The 20,431-nt window shown below is 48.1% G+C and overlaps 1 protein-coding gene across 1 annotated transcript in view; it reads right to left on the reverse strand.

The window, feature by feature from the left end:
• LOC143825520 (uncharacterized) overlaps positions 1-20,431 on the reverse strand; it is an 86,474-nt gene that overhangs the window by 16,465 nt on the left and 49,578 nt on the right. The window contains exons 36-53 of the mRNA XM_077313548.1: positions 10,402-10,506; positions 9,139-9,210; positions 8,370-8,474; positions 7,543-7,611; positions 7,272-7,376; positions 6,736-6,807; positions 6,001-6,105; positions 5,510-5,578; positions 5,260-5,328; positions 4,958-5,026; positions 4,649-4,714; positions 4,236-4,340; positions 3,261-3,332; positions 2,747-2,851; positions 2,175-2,243; positions 1,611-1,715; positions 926-997; positions 531-635 (exon numbers count right to left, since the gene is read on the reverse strand). Coding sequence (XP_077169663.1) covers positions 531-635; positions 926-997; positions 1,611-1,715; positions 2,175-2,243; positions 2,747-2,851; positions 3,261-3,332; positions 4,236-4,340; positions 4,649-4,714; positions 4,958-5,026; positions 5,260-5,328; positions 5,510-5,578; positions 6,001-6,105; positions 6,736-6,807; positions 7,272-7,376; positions 7,543-7,611; positions 8,370-8,474; positions 9,139-9,210; positions 10,402-10,506 — 1,539 coding nt within the window. The remainder of the gene's footprint in view (positions 1-530; positions 636-925; positions 998-1,610; positions 1,716-2,174; positions 2,244-2,746; positions 2,852-3,260; positions 3,333-4,235; positions 4,341-4,648; positions 4,715-4,957; positions 5,027-5,259; positions 5,329-5,509; positions 5,579-6,000; positions 6,106-6,735; positions 6,808-7,271; positions 7,377-7,542; positions 7,612-8,369; positions 8,475-9,138; positions 9,211-10,401; positions 10,507-20,431) is intronic.

Consider the following 20,431-nt stretch of genomic DNA (forward strand, 5'->3'; position numbering starts at 1 on the left):
TAGTGCTCAGTAATTTAACAGGCTGCAGGCTCTTTCTTGCGAGTAATGTGTTTAGGTACCAGACATGCTCCCTAATGTGTATTATGTACTGGGCATACATGGTATATTTGTGCTTTGGACTTTTCTACATTTTGTCATTGTTTTTGCTTGGGTGTTCTTGTGGCTTGGGTTGGGTGGGTGGGGAGATGGTGTTTCTTTCCCTCATGATTAATATTCCTCCTAGTGGCCAATTTGATATTGTATCTGTTTACGTCCATCACAGTAGCCTGATGTAGAAATCTTCCGGGAGAGATGGTGGAAACGAAACAGTGTAATATAGAATTAGCCACTAGGGGAAGCAAATATGCAAAGAACAGAAACAGTCCCCCCCCAAAAGCAACAGAAACACACAAACCAGGGAAACATGAATGTGGAAAACACCCCCCCACACACACATAATATTCTTTGGCTTTCACAATTACTCTTCACCATAGAAAATTGATGGAGAGAAAAGAATTCCTCTACATTCCACCCCACCCTGCAATACTAACCATCCACAGGGGCATATTTTAATGCTTCTTGCAACTCTTCTGCTGTGAGATGGATGCCCGCACTGGCAAGGATGCCTTCCAGGTCTCGAACATCAATTCTGTCTTCTAGAGGAGAAAAAGAGAGCCACAATTTGGCTGCCCCTGGCCTACTAGGTCTGCAAAGCATTCTGGGCACCATGCAGACCGAAGGCTGAAAATGTTTTCCCCTTTCCCACTTTATTCTGCTTGACATCCATTCTGAGAAAGTGTCCTGGAGAACTCAAAAGGTGGTTTGGTTTTTGCATTGTTGTAGCAGGTCCTCTGTGGTTCATGTTTCTGGATTTCCTTTTGGACCAATATGGCACCTTACCATGGTGAAGGCCTCCCTGACAAGTAAGTCCTAGGGTCTCACTCACTTTCGAACATGGCTGGTTGCCGTGTAGCCATCACGTTTTCGAGTACACTCTTCAGGTTCACTTTTCCTTCAGCTGCAAACAACAAAACAAAACAAAAAACCCAGTTGATCAGGAGGATGAGATGCATGGAGAAAGGTGAGCAAAAAGGAGCAGCGGTCACAATTCCTTGCCATTTCTCCAGCCTGCAAACCCAAAGGTCAAATATTCAGCTCCTGTGTTCGACCTCAAGGCTGCAGAAGGGGCAGCTTTGGTATTTGGAATCTGGCTGTAGAGATGACCTAGCTGCTACTCTTCTGGGCCTCCAAAATACCCTCTACATACTTTCAAAGCCTAGCTTATCCCAAGAGACCCAGTGTGATGTGGTGGTTAGAAGTGGCAAGCTCTAATCTGGGGGACCAGGTTTGATTCCCCTCTCCTCCCCAGGAAGTCTGCTGCGTGATTCCTCGGCTTAGTCACAGGTCTTGCAGAACTCTCTCAGGCCCACATAAGTCGAAAGCTACCTGTCGTGGGGAGGGGAATAGAATGTGAATGTAAGCCACTTTGAGACTCCTTAAGGTAGAGGTATAAACAGTGAGGTATAAAATTCTCCTCCTCCTTCTAACCAAACCCCGTCTTAGAACAAACTACACGTCCACAGGGGCTGCTTTGGATATCCCGGACTCTCAGTGTGGATTTCACTACTCACCGTCAAGAGGGACGTGCTTCAAAACCTCCTCCAGCTCCTCCTTTGTCAGGTGGATGCCCATCTTGGCCAGAGCAGGGCTCAAGGCATCAGCAGCAACCATCTCCCCTTAGAGAGCAATCAGGAAGAATTAGCCTTGTGCTGCACAGAATCCCTCCTTGCCTAGTCATTCCTCTTAAGTAAGAACTCCTTTCAAGGGACCCAGAAAGGGCACTTAACAGAAACATTTCTTTCCCCCTCCCTTTTGATCACACAAAAGAAGGTAATCTTGAAAAAAAAAATCCAGTGATTTCAGTGCAGCATTCGCTGTCAGGGGATCATGGGAATTGTAGTCCTGGGACATCTGGAGGGCCACAGTTTGCCCACCCCTGTAACAGATGATTTGGTAAGTTTAGGCTGGTAGATGGAGGGATGTGGAGACGTTTGTCCATCAGTAGACACGTTTCTTGTAGCAAAGGATAAAAGGACCATATTAGAGATGTTTGAGCCACGGCCCATGGGGCATGGAGCTAAGCCAAGCTGCATGGCTGTCTCTCACAGGGCGTTCCAGACAGCTCATCAACTCACCAGCTTTGAGATGGGGCCGGACCGCTCTCACCCCCTGCATAAATTCCGCCAAGTTCACCTTCCCTTCCGCTGCAAGGAAAAGGAAGAGTCCTCATTAAGAAGGGCGAAGGGGAGAGCAATCCTGGCAGACACCGACGTGAGCCAGAGGGCAGTTGGCAGAAGCTGAGGCCACATCTCCGGGTTCTGAGTCCCCAACCAGTTTAATTCCACCCAGGTAGAAAACCCTGCTCCCAACGTGTTAGGAACAAAAAGATAAGTGTTATTTCTTAAGGATTTCTTGAGCCAAAATTTAAAAGCACATTGAAAGCACACGTCAAGAGGCTCCGTTATGCCCCCTTCAAGAACTGTGACTAGGCACCAGACATGCATTGTACATTGTGCATACATGTGGTATTCTTGATATTTATTTATTTATTTATATTTTTATGCCGCCCTTCCCTACAGCTCTGGGCAGTTTACATAAAACATTTTGGAACATTTACATAGAACTTTCTTTCAGATAATACTTCCTGGATGTCTGTATGGAGAAAAGCATTCCTCTCTATCCCCGCGACTTCCCCTCCAGTACTAACCATCCAAGGGGGCATATTTTAACGCTTCCTGCAGCTCTTTAGGAGTGAGGGAGATGCCTGCACTGGCCAGGACTCCTTCCAGGTCTCGCACGTTGATCCTGTCTTCTGCAGGGGGAAGGAAATCAGTGGGAAGGTGAGTATGGCTCTCCCACACACACTGGCAGACGAAAGGCATGACAAACTCAATCGTCGGCAATTTTTCGTTCAGTTTTCAGGAAGCTGAAAACGCAGCTTCATCCCCGCTTCCCCCAAGACCAGTTAGGTCTGCAAAGTATTCTTGGCATCATGCAGACCAAAGGCCTGAAACATTTTCCCCTCCCCACTTAATTTTGTTTACCATCCCTTCTGAGAAAAGGCTCTGGAGAACTCAAAAGCTGGGTTGGTTTTGTTTTCGTAATGTTTTAGGCGGCCCTAATTAAAAATATGTTGTGCTCTGCGCTTCTGGATTCTTCCTCGGAGCAATTTGGACACCCTTGGTGAAGGCCTCCCTGCCACGTCCCGCAGTCCCACTCACTTTCAAACATGGCCGGTTGCCGCGAAGCCATGACGCTCTCGAGCACGTTCTTCAGGTTCACTTTCCCGTTGGCTACAAGCAAAAACACACACAAAAGAGGCTGACCAGGTGCTGGTGGTCTGTTGAGGGAGGGAGGGATGGGAAGGGAGCCAAGAACCCCAATCCCTTGCCATTTCTTCACCCCTCAAACACACAGGTATAATATTGTGTTTGGCCTCAAGGATCTAGAAAGGGCGGTTTTAGTATGTGGGATATGTTTGGCTGTAGAAATGACTCCGCTGCCACTCTTTTGACCATCCAAATGTCTGCCCTTCACAGGAGAGTAGCACCCTTCTCCAAAGCTAGGCTTCTCACACCAGAGCCAGTGTGGTGTAGTGGCTAAAAGTGGCAGACACTAAACTGGAGACCAAGGTTTTATTCCCCACTCCTCCTCCTGCTCATAAAGCCTGCTGGGTGATGCTGGGCACCACACTCTTTCAGGGCCACGTACTTCACAAGGCGCCTGTAGTGTGGAGAAGGAGGAAATGTGTTTGTAAACCATTTGGGGGCTGCTCCAGGTAGGGAACAGTGGGGTACAAAAGCCTCTTGGTCTTCTGTCTGGGAGCTATCTTGGAACAAACTACACCTTCCAAGGGCTATTTGGATATCTGTTTTTTACGGACCCCAGCCGTATGTAACAAAGATGGCGGCACTCATGCCATGCACCTTTCCTCTCAGCGTGGAACTTAGTTCATTTTTCTGGGCACTTAAGCATGCGCCAATGAGAACATGCCAACGTAACCCCCCAAACGTTTAGTTCTCACTATTTCTCACCAAGGAGATTCCCACATACATCAACTACATATTAAAATTAGGGCTGGAACAGACACTGAAGCATTGATTTCATCCCTGGCTCATGTTTGGAAGCCGATGGGGACCTATTTGTTCCACCACCCTCCAAATTGCATCACAAGGACCCGGTTCTTCACTACTCACCATCAGGAGTGACGTGCTTCAAAACCTCTTCCATCTCCTCCTTTGTCAAGTGGATGCCCATCTTGGCCAGAGCAGGACTCAAGTCATCAGCGGCCACCATTTCCCCTTAGAGCAATCAGGAAGAATTAGTCGGCTGCTACCCAGAGTGCCTCCTTGCCTAGTCACTGGTAGGAATTTCTTTCAAGGGACCAAGAAAGGGGAGTTTGGGGGGGGGGGAAATGTGTTTCCTCCCATTTTGGTCACATGCAATCCAGAAAACCAAGTGAAGGTAGGAAGGTGAGGAATTTTCATGCACTCATTTACTCGATTGACCTTGGACCCACAGCCCATGTAGCATGAAAGGAAAGCTGTACATATTTCAGTTACGACCCATTCCCTCTCAAAGGGTGTTCCTAGCCAGTTCATTAACTTACCTGCCTTGGGTTGGGGCTGAATGGCTTTTGCCCCCTTCTTAAATTCTTCCATGGTCACCTTCCCTTCTGCTGCCAGGAAATAAAGAGATCTCTTTAAGAGTCCCCTGTTCATCCCCCAATACAAAGGCAGGTAATGTACTCATCCACAGAAGACAGGTATCCAAGCAATCTGAAAGTCTGAGCTGACAGGCTTATCCGCTGAAGATAATGTGAAAGGTTGAGCAGACAGGTTGCGCAGCATGAACGCCAAGCAAAACTGCACATCTGTCTGCCATGACACAGGAATTTCTAGCTGGCTCATTAACGCACCTGTTTTGGGATGGGGCTGGCCTGCTTTGGACACCTTCCTTGAGTCTCCCATGGTCACCTTCCCTTCCTCTGCAAAGAAGAGAAAGAGATCTCATCAGGAATGGGGAGCAGAGGACAATTCCATCTTCACACCCCATTATTAGGCATGCAACACACTCATCTACAGAAGGCAGATGTCCAGGTAACCTGAAAGCTTGAGCCCACGGGTTTGTAGCATGAAACGCAAAACAAAACTGAAGGTCTAGCCAGTATGAGTTATTCCTTCTCACCGGGTGTCTACTCTACTTGGCTCATCAACGCACCTGTCTTGGGATGGGGCTGGGTGGCTTTGGCTCCCTTCTTCAGTTCTCCCATGGTCACCTTCCCTTCTTCTACAAGGAAAAAAAAAGTGACAACATTAAGAACAGAGCAGAGGACAACTCCCCCACCCCCCTTATAACCTGAAAGCCTTGAGCTCGCTGGACATGTAGCATGAAAGCCAAGCCAAGCTACATATCTGTCTGTCATGACCCACCCCTTCTGCAGGGCATTCTGGCTGGCTCATCAACTCACCGGTCCCGGGATGGGGCTGGACTGTTCTCACCCCCTTCATGAATTCAGCCAGGTTCACCTTCCCTTCCGCTATGAGGAAAGCAAACAGACCTCATGGAGAAACAGGGCTGGGGGAGGACAATCCCCAAAGGCAGAAAACTGAACCCACATCTCTAATTAAATTCCATTCTGTCAATCCCACCCCCAGTTCTAGCACTTCTGGGACGGGGGAGAGGGATTGAGACAAAAAGAGCCTTTCCAGAGCCCAAATTTAAAAGCACATTGGCAGCAGGCATCAAGGGGCTGCGTTATCTCCCCCTTCAAGAACTGTGACAGGGCACCAGACTTGCTCCCGAAGTGCATTAAACATTGTGCGTACATGTCGTGTTCTTGGTATATTTCTCCTTCCTTTCAAGTAATATTTTCCGAGTTTCTACATCACGCTTTACTATGAAAAACAGATGGAGAAAAGTATTCCTCTATATCCCCGTGATTTCCCCTCCAGTACTAACCATCCAAGGGGGCATATTTTAACGCTTCCTGCATCTCTTCAGGAGTGAGGGAGATGCCTGCACTGGCCAGGACTCCTTCCAGGTCTTGCACGTTGATCCTGTCTTCTGCAGGGGGAAAGAAATCAGTGGGAAGGTAGGTATGTCTCTCCCACACACCGGCAGAGGAAAAGTCAGTCAGCAGTTTTCGTTCAGTTTTCAGGAAGCTGAAGATGCAACTTCAACCCCGCTTCCCCCAAGATCCTTCATTTCGCAAGGCATTCTGTGCCCCACGCAGACCAGAGGCCTGAAACATTTTCCCCTCACCCACTTCATTTTGTTTAACATCCATTCTGCGGAAGGATTCCAGCAAAGGCATGTTTTACCTCTTATACCCAAATGGAGAAACCATTCAAAAGACCTGATCTGCCCATTTTTATTGAGTGATAAGGATGCCAAGGTCACTTTTATTATGGCCGAATTTCTGATCTTCAGTTTTTAAATTCAAATTGACTGATGTATTTTGACTACCTCTGCTTATCTTGCTCCTAACCTGCCTAATGCCAATAAAGGTATTGTGTGTGTGTGTAAGGATTCCGGAGAACTCAAAAACTGGCGTTGGTGCTTTGTTTTCATCGTGTTTGGGTAAAAATACTTGTTGGACTGTGTTTCTGGATTTTTCATAGGACCAGAATGGCCCCTTTGACTGCAGCACCCTATGGCAAAGGCCTCCCTGCTGAGTCCCACAATTCCACTCACTTTCAAACATGGCCGGTTGTCGTGTAGCCATGACGCTCTCGAGCACGTTCTTCAGGTCCGCTTTCCCTTGGGCTGTCAACAACACAACACAAACAACACCAAAGAGGCTGATCAGGTGATGGAGGTTCCTTGAGGAAGGTGTGTGAAGGGAGCCAACAGCTTCAGTTCTCTACGATTTCTCCCTCCCTCAAACACACAGGCATAATATTCACCTCCTGTGTTTGGCCTCAAGAATCTAGAAAGGGCAGTTTTAGTATCTGAAATGTCTTTGGCCACTCTTTAACCCCAAGCCCCTCCAATCCAGGAATGTCTCCCCTTCACAGGAGAGTTGGCTGAATATTATTGTATCTTTCTGAGAGTACCACTGAAGGGAAGGTGTTCAATCTAGAAAGTTCTACCGATGGTAGAGCGCATGAATACGGTTTTGCATTGAAGTGGATTTGCCCTCCCCCCCTTTTTTTGTTCTGACCTTTAATCAGGCTGTGGGGCCCCATCTATACAAACTCTGGGCCAGTCACCTGCTCCTCACTACTCACCATCAAGAGTGACGTGCTTCAAAACCTCTTGCATCTCTGATTCTGTCAGGTGGATGCCCATCTGGGCTAGCGCAGGACGCAAGTCACCAGGTGCAACCATTTTCCCTTAAAGCAACCAGGAAGAATTAGTCTGATGCTACACAGAATACCTTTTTGCTGAGTCGCAAGGCGCAGTTAAGAAATTCTTTCCAGGGATCAAGAAAGAGCTGCACCTCTGTCTGTCATGACCCACCCCCTCTCGCAGGGCATTCTGGCTGGCTCATCGACTCACCGGTCCTAGGGTGGGGCTGGACAGCTCTCACCCCTTTCATGAATTCTGCCAAGTTCACCTTCCCTTCCGCTGCAAGGAAAACCAACAGACGTCTGTAAGAAGTGGGGTTGGGGGAAGGACAATTCCAGAAGCCAGCAGGTAGAAACCAAAGCCACATATCTGGGAAAGACTTTGAATGAGTCATTCCATCAACCCCACAGTCAACTCTAGGTCTTTTTTTGGGGGGGTAGGAGGTGTTTGAGAGAAAATGGCAAAGGTGATTTCTCAAGAATTTTTGGAGCCAAAATTTAAAAGTACATTGAAGGCATTCGTGAATAAGTTGTGCTATCCCCCTTGGAAGACCTATGACCAGGCACCAGAGAGGCACCAACATTTCCAACTGGACCCTTGAGCCTTCCTCCTAGTAAATTAACATCCTAAACAGGCCAATCACGGGTCCTTCTACATGTTGTGGTTACGAATTTACAGTTTATTATGGTTCTATTATTATTTCTCCGTACTGTTCCTGCTCTTATGTTTCATGCGAACTGCCCTGAGCCTCCGGGGAGGGCGGTATAGAAATGTAACAAATAAATAAGTAATACAAATAAATAATATAAATATAAATATAAATAATATGAATGGATGGATGGATGGATGGATGGATGGATGGATGGATGGATGGATGGATGGGTGGGTGAATGAATGAATGAATGAATGAATGAATGAATGAATGAATGATCCTCAATGTGCCTTATACATGTATTCTTGTTATATTGCAAATTCCTTTCAAATAAAATTTTCAGGATGTATACATGGAGAAAAGCAGTTTCCCCTCCAGTACTAACCATCTAAGGGAGCATATTTTAATGCTTCCTGGAGCTCTTCGGGTGTGAGGTAGATGCCCGCGCTGGCCAGGACTCCTTCCAGATCTTGCACGTTGATCCTGTCTTCTGCAGGGGAGAAGAAACCAGTGGGAAGGTGGGTATGGCTCTCCCATGCAACAGCAGAGGAAAGACATGGAAAAGTCACTCAGCAGCTGCAGTTCTCTTGCTTTATTGTAAAGTTTCCGGATGCTCCACAACACACTGGTATAGAATCAGAACACATAAATATTCAATAAAAGAAACAATCTAAATCGGTTTAAAGCACTGGTCCCATAGAGGGGTGAGGGAGGAGGGTAAGGAAAAGGCGAGGGAGGCCACATCAGATGAACAAACAGTATTTCTACTGGTCTCAACCAAAGTCTTGCAGAACTCTATGGGTTCCATCAGGGTCCTAATCTCCCCTGGGAGCTCATTCCACCAAGCAGGAAAGCGGAAGACGCAACGTCATTCCCACTTTCCTCACAGCCTACTAGGTCCACAAGGCATTCTGTGCCCCATGCACACCAAAAGGCCTGGAATGTTTGCTGCTCACCCACCTGGTTTTGTTGAACGTCCATATTCAGAAAGAGTTCTGGAGAACTCAAAAGCCAGGTTTGTTTTTGTAATGGTTTGGTAGACCTTGATTAAAGGTACTCTGCAGTTTGGGGTTCTGGATTTTTCTTAGGGCCAGCATCACGTGCCCCTCTTCAATGGCGAAAGCCTCCCTCCTGTGCACAGATGTGCCACTCACTTTCAAACATGGCCGGCTGCCGCGTAGCCATGACGCTCTCGAGCACGTTCTTCAGGTTCACTTTCCTGTTAGCTGCAAACAAAGCAACACAAAAGAGGCTGATCAGGGAGGGACGTGGGGGGAGGGGGCAGCAGCCTCAATACCTTGCAATTTCCGCCCCCTCCAAACGTCTAGGTAAAATATTCATCTTCTGTGTTTGTTGTCAAGACTCTATAAAGCAGGGGTAGTCAACCTGTGGTCCTCCAGATGTTCATGGACGACAATTCCCATGAGCCCCGGCCAGAAAATGCTGGCAGGTGCTTGTGGGAATTGTCGTCCATGAACATCTGGAGGACCACAGGTTGACTACCCCTGCTATAAAGGACAGTTTTGGAAGAAGCAGAAGAGTTGGTTTTTAGACCCTCCTTTTCACTGCCTGAAGGCATCTCAAAGTGGCTTACAATTGCGTTTCCTTCCTCTCCCTACAACAGACACCCTGTGGGGTAGATGGGGCTGAGAAAGCCCTGTGAGAACAGCAGTATCAGTGCTATGGTGAGCCCAAGGTCACCCAGCTGGCTGCATGTGGAGGAGGAGCGGGGAATCAAATCTGGCTTGCCAGTGGAAATGTCCCAGCTGACTCTCTTGGGCACCAAAGCAGGAATGTCTGTCCTTGAGAAGAAAGCTACATACTTTCACAAAGTCTGGCTTCAACCAGGACATTCAGCCTTTGGTTGAGACCTCCAGGGGCATGGTCTTCACTGAGATACAGTTGAAACAATTGCCCATCTTCTATTGTTTTGCCTGCTCTATGTTGAAGAGGGGAAATTATTAATCATGCCCCTCCTTAGGCATTTCACGCCTCTAGAAGATTCTTTGAAGCACGCTTAAGCTCTTAAATGCTTCCGGATGCCAAGCACAAGAGAATTCCATCTAGGGTAGCAAAATTTTGTCATGTTGTGATCTGCAAATGCAAAGCTCTCTTAATAACAATGAAATCATAATTATTATATATTAATCCCATCATGTTTTCAAATTATCATTATTAATAATACATGCCACATTGCGATACTCTCTACACACATTGTGGTATTTTATTTGTTTGTTTGAATTTGTTAGAATTCACTGGTCAATAAAGAGACGAAAAAGGCTCCAGAAGAGGCAATCAAGCGTCCAATACATTCCTGATGCATGTTTGGAACCTGATGAGGAATTGGGCATCCCAACACCCTCCGAATTTGATTGCAAACACATGTCCTTCACTACTCGTTATCGAATGGTACCCACCATCAAAAGAGACATGCTTCAAAACCTTCTCCATCTCCTCCTTTGTCAAGTGGATGCCCATCTTGGCCAGAGTGGAACTCAAGTCCTCAGCAGCAACCATTTTCCCTTTAGAGAGCAATCAGGAAGATTTAGTCTGAGGCTACACCTCGCAGGTAAGAATTCCTTTGGAGTGACTCATTTTCGTCACCATCAAACAGGAAAAGTAGGAAATCGTAAGAAGTCTAGGAACGTCTGTGCACTGATTTGAAAGGCATTGTCCCTGCTCCTCTCTTTCATGTCAATGTCCCATCACCCAAGTAACATTTGATGTGGACCGTTATGACTATTATGAATTATATATGATCTATTATTATTGGTAAAATAGTTTGACATCTATTCAGTCCTACTGGTTTCTATGTACAAAATGGCTGCCATGGTAAGGAGAGGAGTCAACTGTCACAGGAAGGACAGGAGATAACTACAAAATGGCTACTATGGAAACATTGGCTAAACGTGGAAGGTGAGGAGACCAGTATAAAATGGCTGCCATGGGAAGGGAGGGAGTCAGCTACAAAATGGCTGCCTTGAGAAGGGGAGGAGTCAGTTACAAAATGGCTGCTTTAAGAAGGGGAGGAGTCAGCTACAAAATGGCTTCCATAGGAAAGGAAGGAATCAGCTACAAAATGGCTGCCATGTGTCTACTACAAAATGGCTGCCATGGGAAGGGGAGGAGTCAGCTACAAGATGGCTGCCATGAGATCTACAAAATGGCTGCCATGAAAAGGGGAGGAGTTAGCTACAAAATGGCTGCCATGATTAGGGGAGGATTGAGCTACAAAATGGCTGCCATGAGATCTACAAAATGGCTGCCATGAGAAGGGGTGGAGTTAGCTATAAGATGGCTGCCTTGAGAAGGGGAGGAGTCAGCTACAAAATGGCTGCCTTGATAAAAGGAGGAGGTAGCTACAAAATGGCTGCCATGAGTCAGCTACAAAATGGCTGCTATAGGAAGGGGAGGAGTCAGGTACAAAATGGCTGCCTTGAGAATGGGAGGAGTTAGCTACAAAATGGCTGCCTTGATAAGGGGAGGAGTCAGCTACAAAATGGCTGCCATGAGAAGGGGATAAGTCAGCTACAAAATGGCTGCCTTGAGAATGGGAGGAGTCAGCTACAAAATGGCTGCCTTGAGAAGGGGAGGAGTCAGCTACAAAATGGCTGCCATGAGTCAGTTACAAAATGGCTGCTATAGGAAGGGGAGGAGTCAGCTACAAAATGGCTGCCTTGAGAATGGGAGGAGTCATCTACAAAATGGCTGCCATGAGTCAGCTACAAAATGGCTGCCATGAGAAGGGGAGGAGTCAGCTACAAAATGGCTGCAATGAGTCAGCTACAAAATGGCTGCCATGAGAAGGTGTGGAGTTAGCTATAAGATGGCTGCCTTGAGAAGGGGAGGAGTCAGCTACAAAATGGCTGCCTTGATAAGGGGAGGAGTCAGCTACAAAATGGCTGCCATGAGTCAGCTACAAAATGGCTGCTATAGGAAGGGGAGGAGTCAGGTACAAAATGGCTATCTTGAGAAGGGGAGGAGTCAGCTACAAAATGGCTGCCTTGAGAAAGGGAGGAGTCAGCTACAAAATGGCTGCCTTGAGCAGGGGAGGAGTCAGCTACAAAATGGCTGCCATGAGTCAGCTACAAAATGGCTGCCATGAGAAGGGGTGGAGTTAGCTATAAGATGGCTGCCTTGATAAGGGGAGGAGTCAGCTACAAAATGGCTGCCTTGAGAATGGGAGGAATCAGCTACAAAATGGCTGCCTTGAGAAGGGGAGGAGTCAGCTACAAAAAGGCTGCCATGAGTCAGCTACAAAAAGGCTGCCATGAGTCAGCTACAAAATGGCTGGCATGAGAAGGGGTGGAGTTAGCTATAAGATGGCTGCCTTGATAAGGGGAGGAGTCAGCTACAAAATGGCTGCCATGAGTCAGCTACAAAATGGCTGCTATAGGAAGGGGAGGAGTCAGCTACAAAATGGATGCCATGAGTCAGCTACAAAATGGCTGCTACAGCAAGGGGAGGAGTCAGCAACAAAATGGCTGCTATGAGATCTACAAAATGGCTGCCATGAAAAGGGGAGGAGTTAGCTACAAAATGGCTGCCATGATTAGGGGAGGATTCAGCTACAAAATGGCTGCCATGAGTCAGCTACAAAATGGCTGCCATGAGAAGGGGTGGAGTTAGCTATAAGATGGCTGCCTTGATAAGGGGAGGAGTCAGCTACAAAATGGCAGCAATGAGTCAGCTACAAAATGGCTGCTATAGGAAGGGGAGGAGTCAGCTACAAAATGGCTGCCTTGATAAGGGGAGGAGTCAGCTACAAAATGGCTGCCATGAGTCAGCTACAAAATGGCTGCTATAGGAAGGGGAGGAGTCAGCTACAAAAAGGTTGGCTTGAGAAGGGGAGGAGTCAGCTACAAAATGGCTGCAATGAGTCAGCTACAAAATGGCTGCCATTAGAAGGGGAGGAGTCAGCTACAAAATGGCTGCCTTGAGAAGTGGAGGAGTCAGCTACAAAATGGCTGCTTTGAGAAGGGGAGGAGTCAGCTACAAAATGGCTGCCATGAGTCAGCTACAAAATGGCTGCCATGAGAAGGGGAGGAGTCAGCTACAAAATGGCTGCCATGAGTCAGCTACAAAATGGCTGCCATGAGAAGGGGAGGAGTCAGCTACAAAATGGCTGCAATGAGTCAGCTACAAAATGGCTGCCATGAGAAGGGGTGGAGTTAGCTATAAGATGGCTGCCTTGAGAAGGGGAGGAGTCAGTTACAAAATGGCTGCTTTGAGAAGGGGAGGAGTCAGCTACAAAATGGCTTCCATAGGAAAGGAAGGAATCAGCTACAAAATGGCTGCCATGTGTCTACTACAAAATGGCTGCCATGGGAAGGGGAGGAGTCAGCTACAAGATGGCTGCCATGAGATCTACAAAATGGCTGCCATGAAAAGGGGAGGAGTTAGCTACAAAATGGCTGCCATGATTAGGGGAGGATTCAGCTACAAAATGGCTGCCATGAGATCTACAAAATGGCTGCCATGAGAAGGGGTGGAGTTAGCTATAAGATGGCTGCCTTGAGAAGGGGAGGAGTCATCTACAAAATGGCTGCCTTGATAAGGGGAGGAGGTAGCTACAAAATGGCTGCCATGAGTCAGCTACAAAATGGCTGCTATAGGAAGGGGAGGAGTCAGGTAAAAAATGGCTGCCTTGAGAATGGGAGGAGTTAGCTACAAAATGGCTGCCTTGATAAGGGGAGGAGTCAGCTACAAAATGGCTGCCATGAGAAGGGGAGGAGTCAGCTACAAAATGGCTGCCATGAGTCAGCTACAAAATGGCTGCTATAGGAAGGGGAGGAGTCAGCTACAAATGGCTGCCTTGAGAATGGGAGGAGTCATCTACAAAATGGCTGCCATGAGTCAGCTACAATATGGCTGCCATGAGAAGGGGAGGAGTCAGCTACAAAATGGCTGCAATGAGTCAGCTACAAAATGGCTGCCATGAGAAGGTGTGGAGTTAGCTATAAGATGGCTGCCTTGAGAAGGGGAGGAGTCAGCTACAAAATGGCTGCCTTGATAAGGGGAGGAGTCAGCTACAAAATGGCTGCCATAGGAAGGGGAGGAGTCAGGTACAAAATGGCTGTCTTGAGAAGGGGAGGAGTCAGCTACAAAATGGCTGCCTTGAGAAAGGGAGGAGTCAGCTACAAAATGGCTGCCTTGAGCAGGGGAGGAGTCAGCTACAAAATGGCTGCCATGAGTCAGCTACAAAATGGCTGCCATGAGAAGGGGTGGAGTTAGCTATAAGATGGCTGCCTTGAGAAAGGGAGGAGTCAGCTACAAAATGGCTGCCTTGAGAATGGGAGGAGTCAGCTACAAAATGGCTGCCTTGAGAAGGGGAGGAGTCAGCTACAAAAAGGCTGCCATGAGTCAGCTACAAAAAGGCTGCCATGAGTCAGCTACAAAATGGCTGGCATGAGAAGTGGTGGAGTTAGCTATAAGATGGCTGCCTTGATAAGGGGAGGAGTCAGCTACAAAATGGCTGCCATGAGTCAGCTACAAAATGGCTGCTATAGGAAGGGGAGGAGTCAGCTACAAAATGGATGCCATGAGTCAGCTACAAAATGGCTGCTACAGCAAGGGGAGGAGTCAGCAACAAAATGGCTGCTATGAGATCTACAAAATGGCTGCCATGAAAAGGGGAGGAGTTAGCTACAAAATGGCTGCCATGATTAGGGGAGGATTCAGCTACAAAATGGCTGCCATGAGTCAGCTACAAAATGGCTGCCATGAGAAGGGGTGGAGTTAGCTATAAGATGGCTGCCTTGATAAGGGGAGGAGTCAGCTACAAAATGGCAGCAATGAGTCAGCTACAAAATGGCTGCTATAGGAAGGGGAGGAGTCAGCTACAAAATGGCTGCCTTGATAAGGGGAGGAGTCAGCTACAAAATGGCTGCCATGAGTCAGCTACAAAATGGCTGCTATAGGAAGGGGAGGAGTCAGCTACAAAATGGTTGGCTTGAGAAGTGGAGGAGTCAGCTACAAAATGGCTGCCTTGAGAATGGGATGAGACAGCTACAAAATGGCTGCCTTGAGAAGGGGAGGAGTCAGCTACAAAATGGCTGCAATGAGTCAGCTACAAAATGGCTGCCATTAGAAGGGGAGGAGTCAGCTACAAAATGGCTGCCTTGAGAAGTGGAGGAGTCAGCTACAAAATGGCTGCTTTGAGAAGGGGAGGAGTCAGCTACAAAATGGCTGCCATGAGTCAGCTACAAAATGGCTGCTATAGGAAGGGGAGGAGTCAGCTACAAAAAGGCTGTCTTGAGAATGGGAGGAGTCAGCTACAAAATGGCTGCCTTGAGAAGGGGAGGAGTCAGCTACAAAATGGCTGCCATGAGTCAGCTACAAAATGGCTGCCTTGAGAAGGGGAGGAGTCAGCTACAAAATGGCTGCAATGAGTCAGCTACAAAATGGCTGCCATGAGAAGGGGTGGAGTTAGCTATAAGATGGCTGCCTTGAGAAGGGGAGGAGTCAGCTACAAAATGGCTGTCTTGATAAGGGGAGGATTCAGCTACAAAATGGCTGCCATGAGTGAGCTACAAAATGGCTGCTATAGGGAGGGGAGGAGTCAGGTACAAAATGGCTGCCATGATTAGGGGAGGATTCAGCTACAAAATGGTTCCCATGAGTTCTACGAAATGGCTGCCATGAGAAGGGGAGGTGTTAGCTATAAGATGGCTGCCTTGAGAACTGGGGAGTCAGCTACAAGATGGCTGCCTTGAGAATGGGAGGAGTCAGCTACAAAATGGCTGCCTTGAGAAGGGGAGGAGTCAGCTACAAAATGGCTGCCATGATTCAGCTACAAAATGGCTGCCATGAGAAGGGATGGAGTTAGCTATAAAATGGCTACCTTGATAAGGGGAGGAGTCAGCTACAAAATGGCTGCCACGAGTCAGCTACAAAACGGCTGCTATAGGAAAGGGAGGAGTCAGCTACAAAATGGCTGCCATGAGATCTATAAAAAGGCTGCCATGAAAAGGGGAGGACGTAGCTACAAAATGGCTGCCATGATTAGGGGAGGATTCAGCTACAAAATGGCTGCCATGAGTTCTACAAAATGGCTGCCATGAGAAGGGGTGGAGTTAGCTATAAGATGGCTGCCTTGAGAAGGGGGGGAGTCAGCTACAAGATGGCTGCCTTGAGAAGGGGAGGACTCAGCTACAAAATGGCTGCCATGAGTCAGCTACAAAATGGCTGCTATAGGAAGGGGAGGAGTCAGCTACAAAATGGCTGCCTTGAGAATGGGAGGAGTCAGCTACAAAATGGCTGCCTTGAGAAGGGGAGGATTCAGCTACAAAATGGCTGCAATGAGTCAGCTACAAAATGGCTGCCATGAGAAGGGGTGGAGTTAGCTATAAGATGGCTGCCTTGAGAAGGGGAGGGGTCAGCTACAAAAGATGGCACCCCTGCCATGAGAAGGGGTGGAGTTAGCTATAAGATGGCTGCCCTGAGAAGGGGAGGAGTCAGCTACAAAATGGTTGCCGTGATAAGAGGAGGAGTCAGCTACAAAATGGCTGCCATGAGTCAGCTACAAAATGGCTGCTATAGGAAGGGGAGGAGTCAGGTACAAAATGGCTGCCTTGAGAAGGGGAGGAGTCAGCTACAAAATGGCTGTTATAGGAAGGGGAGGAGTCAGCTACAAAATGGCTGCCTTGAGAAGGGGATGAGTCTGCTACAAAATGGCTGCCTTGAGAATGGGAGGAGTCAGCTACAATATGGCTGCCTTGAGAAGGGGAGGAGTCAGATACAAAATGGCTGCAATGAGTCAGCTATAAAATGGCTGCCTTGAGAAGAGGAGGAGTCAGCTACAAAATGGCTGCAAAGAGTCTGCTACAAAATGGCTGCCATGGGAAGGGGAGGAGTCAGCTACAAGATGGCTGCCATGAGATCTACAAAATGGCTGCTATAGGATGGGGAGGAGTCAGCTACAAAATGGATGCCTTGATAAGGGGAGGTGTCAGCTACAAAATGGTGGCCATGAGTCAGCTACAAAATGGCTGCTATAGGAAGGGGAGGAGTCAGCTACAAAATGGCTGCCTTGAGAAGTGGAGGAGTCAGCCACAAAATGGCTGCCTTGAGAATGGGATGAGTCAGCTACAAAATGGCTGCCTTGAGAAGGGGAGGAGTCAGCTACAAAATGGCTGCAATGAGTCACCTACAAAATGGCTGCCATGAGAATGGGAGGAGTCAGCTACAAAATGGCTGCCATGAGTCAGCTACAAAATGGCTGCCTTGAGAAGGGGAGGAGTCAGCTACAAAATGGCTGCCTTGATAAGGGGAGGAGTCAGCTACAAAATGGCTGCCATGAAAAGGGGAGGACGTAGCTACAAAATGGCTGCCATGATTAGGGGAGGATTCAGCTACAAAATGGCTGCCATGAGTTCTACAAAATGGCTGCCATGAGAAGGGGTGGAGTTAGCTATAAGATGGCTGCCTTGAGAAGGGGGGGAGTCAGCTACAAGATGGCTGCCTTGAGAAGGGGAGGACTCAGCTACAAAATGGCTGCCATGAGTCAGCTACAAAATGGCTGCTATAGGAAGGGGAGGAGTCAGCTACAAAATGGCTGCCTTGAGAATGGGAGGAGTCAGCTACAAAATGGCTGCCTTGAGAAGGGGAGGATTCAGCTACAAAATGGCTGCAATGAGTCAGCTACAAAATGGCTGCCATGAGAAGGGGTGGAGTTAGCTATAAGATGGCTGCCTTGAGAAGGGGAGGGGTCAGCTACAAAAGATGGCACCCCTGCCATGAGAAGGGGTGGAGTTAGCTATAAGATGGCTGCCCTGAGAAGGGGAGGAGTCAGCTACAAAATGGTTGCTGTGATAAGAGGATGAGTCAGCTACAAAATGGCTGCCATGAGTCAGCTACAAAATGGCTGCTATAGGAAGGGGAGGAGTCAGGTACAAAATGGCTGCCTTGAGAAGGGGAGGAGTCAGCTACAAAATGGCTGTTATAGGAAGGGGAGGAGTCAGCTACAAAATGGCTGCCTTGAGAAGGGGATGAGTCTGCTACAAAATGGCTGCCTTGAGAATGGGAGGAGTCAGCTACAATATGGCTGCCTTGAGAAGGGGAGGAGTCAGATACAAAATGGCTGCAATGAGTCAGCTATAAAATGGCTGCCTTGAGAAGAGGAGGAGTCAGCTACAAAATGGCTGCAAAGAGTCTGCTACAAAATGGCTGCCATGGGAAGGGGAGGAGTCAGCTACAAGATGGCTGCCATGAGATCTACAAAATGGCTGCTATAGGATGGGGAGGAGTCAGCTACAAAATGGATGCCTTGATAAGGGGAGGTGTCAGCTACAAAATGGTGGCCATGAGTCAGCTACAAAATGGCTGCTATAGGAAGGGGAGGAGTCAGCTACAAAATGGCTGCCTTGAGAAGTGGAGGAGTCAGCCACAAAATGGCTGCCTTGAGAATGGGATGAGTCAGCTACAAAATGGCTGCCTTGAGAAGGGGAGGAGTCAGCTACAAAATGGCTGCAATGAGTCACCTACAAAATGGCTGCCATGAGAATGGGAGGAGTCAGCTACAAAATGGCTGCCATGAGTCAGCTACAAAATGGCTGCCTTGAGAAGGGGAGGAGTCAGCTACAAAATGGCTGCCTTGATAAGGGGAGGAGTCAGCTACAAAATGGCTACCTTGAGAAGGGGAGGAGTCAGCTACAAAATGGCTGCCTTGAGAGTGGGAGGAGTCAGCTACAAAATGGCTGCCTTGAGAAGGGGAGGAGTTAGCTATAAAATGGCTGCCATGAGTCAGCTACAAAATGGCTGCCTTGAGAAGGGGAGGAGTCAGCTACAAAATGGCTGCATAGAGAAGGGGAGGAGTCAGCTACAAAATGGCTGCAATGAGTCAGCTACAAAATGGCTGCCATGAGAAGGGGTGGAGTTAGCTATAAGATGGCTGCCTTGAGAAGGGAAGGAGTCAGCTACAAAATGGCTGTCTTGATAAGGGGAGGATTCAGCTACAAAATGGCTGCCATGAGTGAGCTACAAAATGGCTGCTATAGGGAGGGGAGGAGTCAGGTACAAAATGGCTGCCTTGAGAAGGGGAGGAGTCAGCTACAAAATGGCTGCCTTGAGAATGGGAGGAGTCAGCTACAAAATGGCTGTCTTGAGAAGGGGAGGAGTCCGCTACAAAATGGCTGCCATGATTCAGCTACAAAATGGCTGCAATGAGAAGGGGTGGAGTTAGCTATAAGATGGCTACCTTGATAAGGGGAGGAGTCAGCTACAAAATGGCTGCCATGAGTCAGCTACAAAATGGCTGCTATAGGAAGGGGAGGAGTCAGCTACAAAAAGGCTGTCTTGAGAATGGGAGGAGTCAGCTACAAAATGGCTGCCTTGAGAAGGGGAGGAGTCAGCTACAAAATGGCTGCAATGAGTCAGCTACAAAATGGCTGCCATGAGAAGGGGTGGAGTTAGCTATAAGATGGCTGCCTTGAGAAGGGGAGGAGTCAGCTACAAAATGGCTGCCTTGAGAATGGGAGGAGTCAGCTACAAAATGGCGGCCTTGAGAAGGGGAGGAGTCCGCTACAAAATGGCTGCCATGATTAGGGGAGGATTCAGCTACAAAATGGTTCCCATGAGTTCTACGAAATGGCTGCCATGAGAAGGGGTGGAGTTAGCTATAAGATGGCTGCCTTGAGAACTGGGGAGTCAGCTACAAGATGGCTGCCTTGAGAATGGGAGGAGTCAGCTACAAAATGGCTGCCTTGAGAAGGGGAGGAGTCAGCTACAAAATGGCTGCCATGATTCAGCTACAAAATGGCTGCCATGAGAAGGGATGGAGTTAGCTATAAGATGGCTACCTTGATAAGGGGAGGAGTCAGCTACAAAATGGCTGCCATGAGTCAGCTACAAAACGGCTGCTATAGGAAAGGGAGGAGTCAGCTACAAAATGGCTGCCATGAGATCTATAAAAAGGCTGCCATGAAAAGGGGAGGAGGTAGCTACAAAATGGCTGCCATGATTAGGGGAGGATTCAGCTACAAAATGGCTGCCATGAGTTCTACAAAATGGCTGCCATGAGAAGGGGTGGAGTTAGCTATAAGATGGCTGCCTTGAGAAGGGGGGGAGTCAGCTACAAGATGGCTGCCTTGAGAAGGGGAGGACTCAGCTACAAAATGGCTGCCATGAGTCAGCTACAAAATGGCTGCTATAGGAAGGGGAGGAGTCAGCTACAAAATGGCTGCCTTGAGAATGGGAGGAGTCAGCTACAAAATGGCTGCCTTGAGAAGGGGAGGATTCAGCTACAAAATGGCTGCAATGAGTCAGCTACAAAATGCCTGCCATGAGAAGGGGTGGAGTTAGCTATAAGATGGCTGCCTTGAGAAGGGGAGGGGTCAGCTACAAAAGATGGCACCCCTGCCATGAGAAGGGGTGGAGTTAGCTATAAGATGGCTGCCCTGAGAAGGGGAGGAGTCAGCTACAAAATGGTTGCCGTGATAAGAGGAGGAG

This window comes from Paroedura picta, chromosome 16, assembly GCF_049243985.1.
Source record: "Paroedura picta isolate Pp20150507F chromosome 16, Ppicta_v3.0, whole genome shotgun sequence".
NCBI classification, from domain to species: Eukaryota; Metazoa; Chordata; class Lepidosauria; order Squamata; family Gekkonidae; genus Paroedura; species Paroedura picta.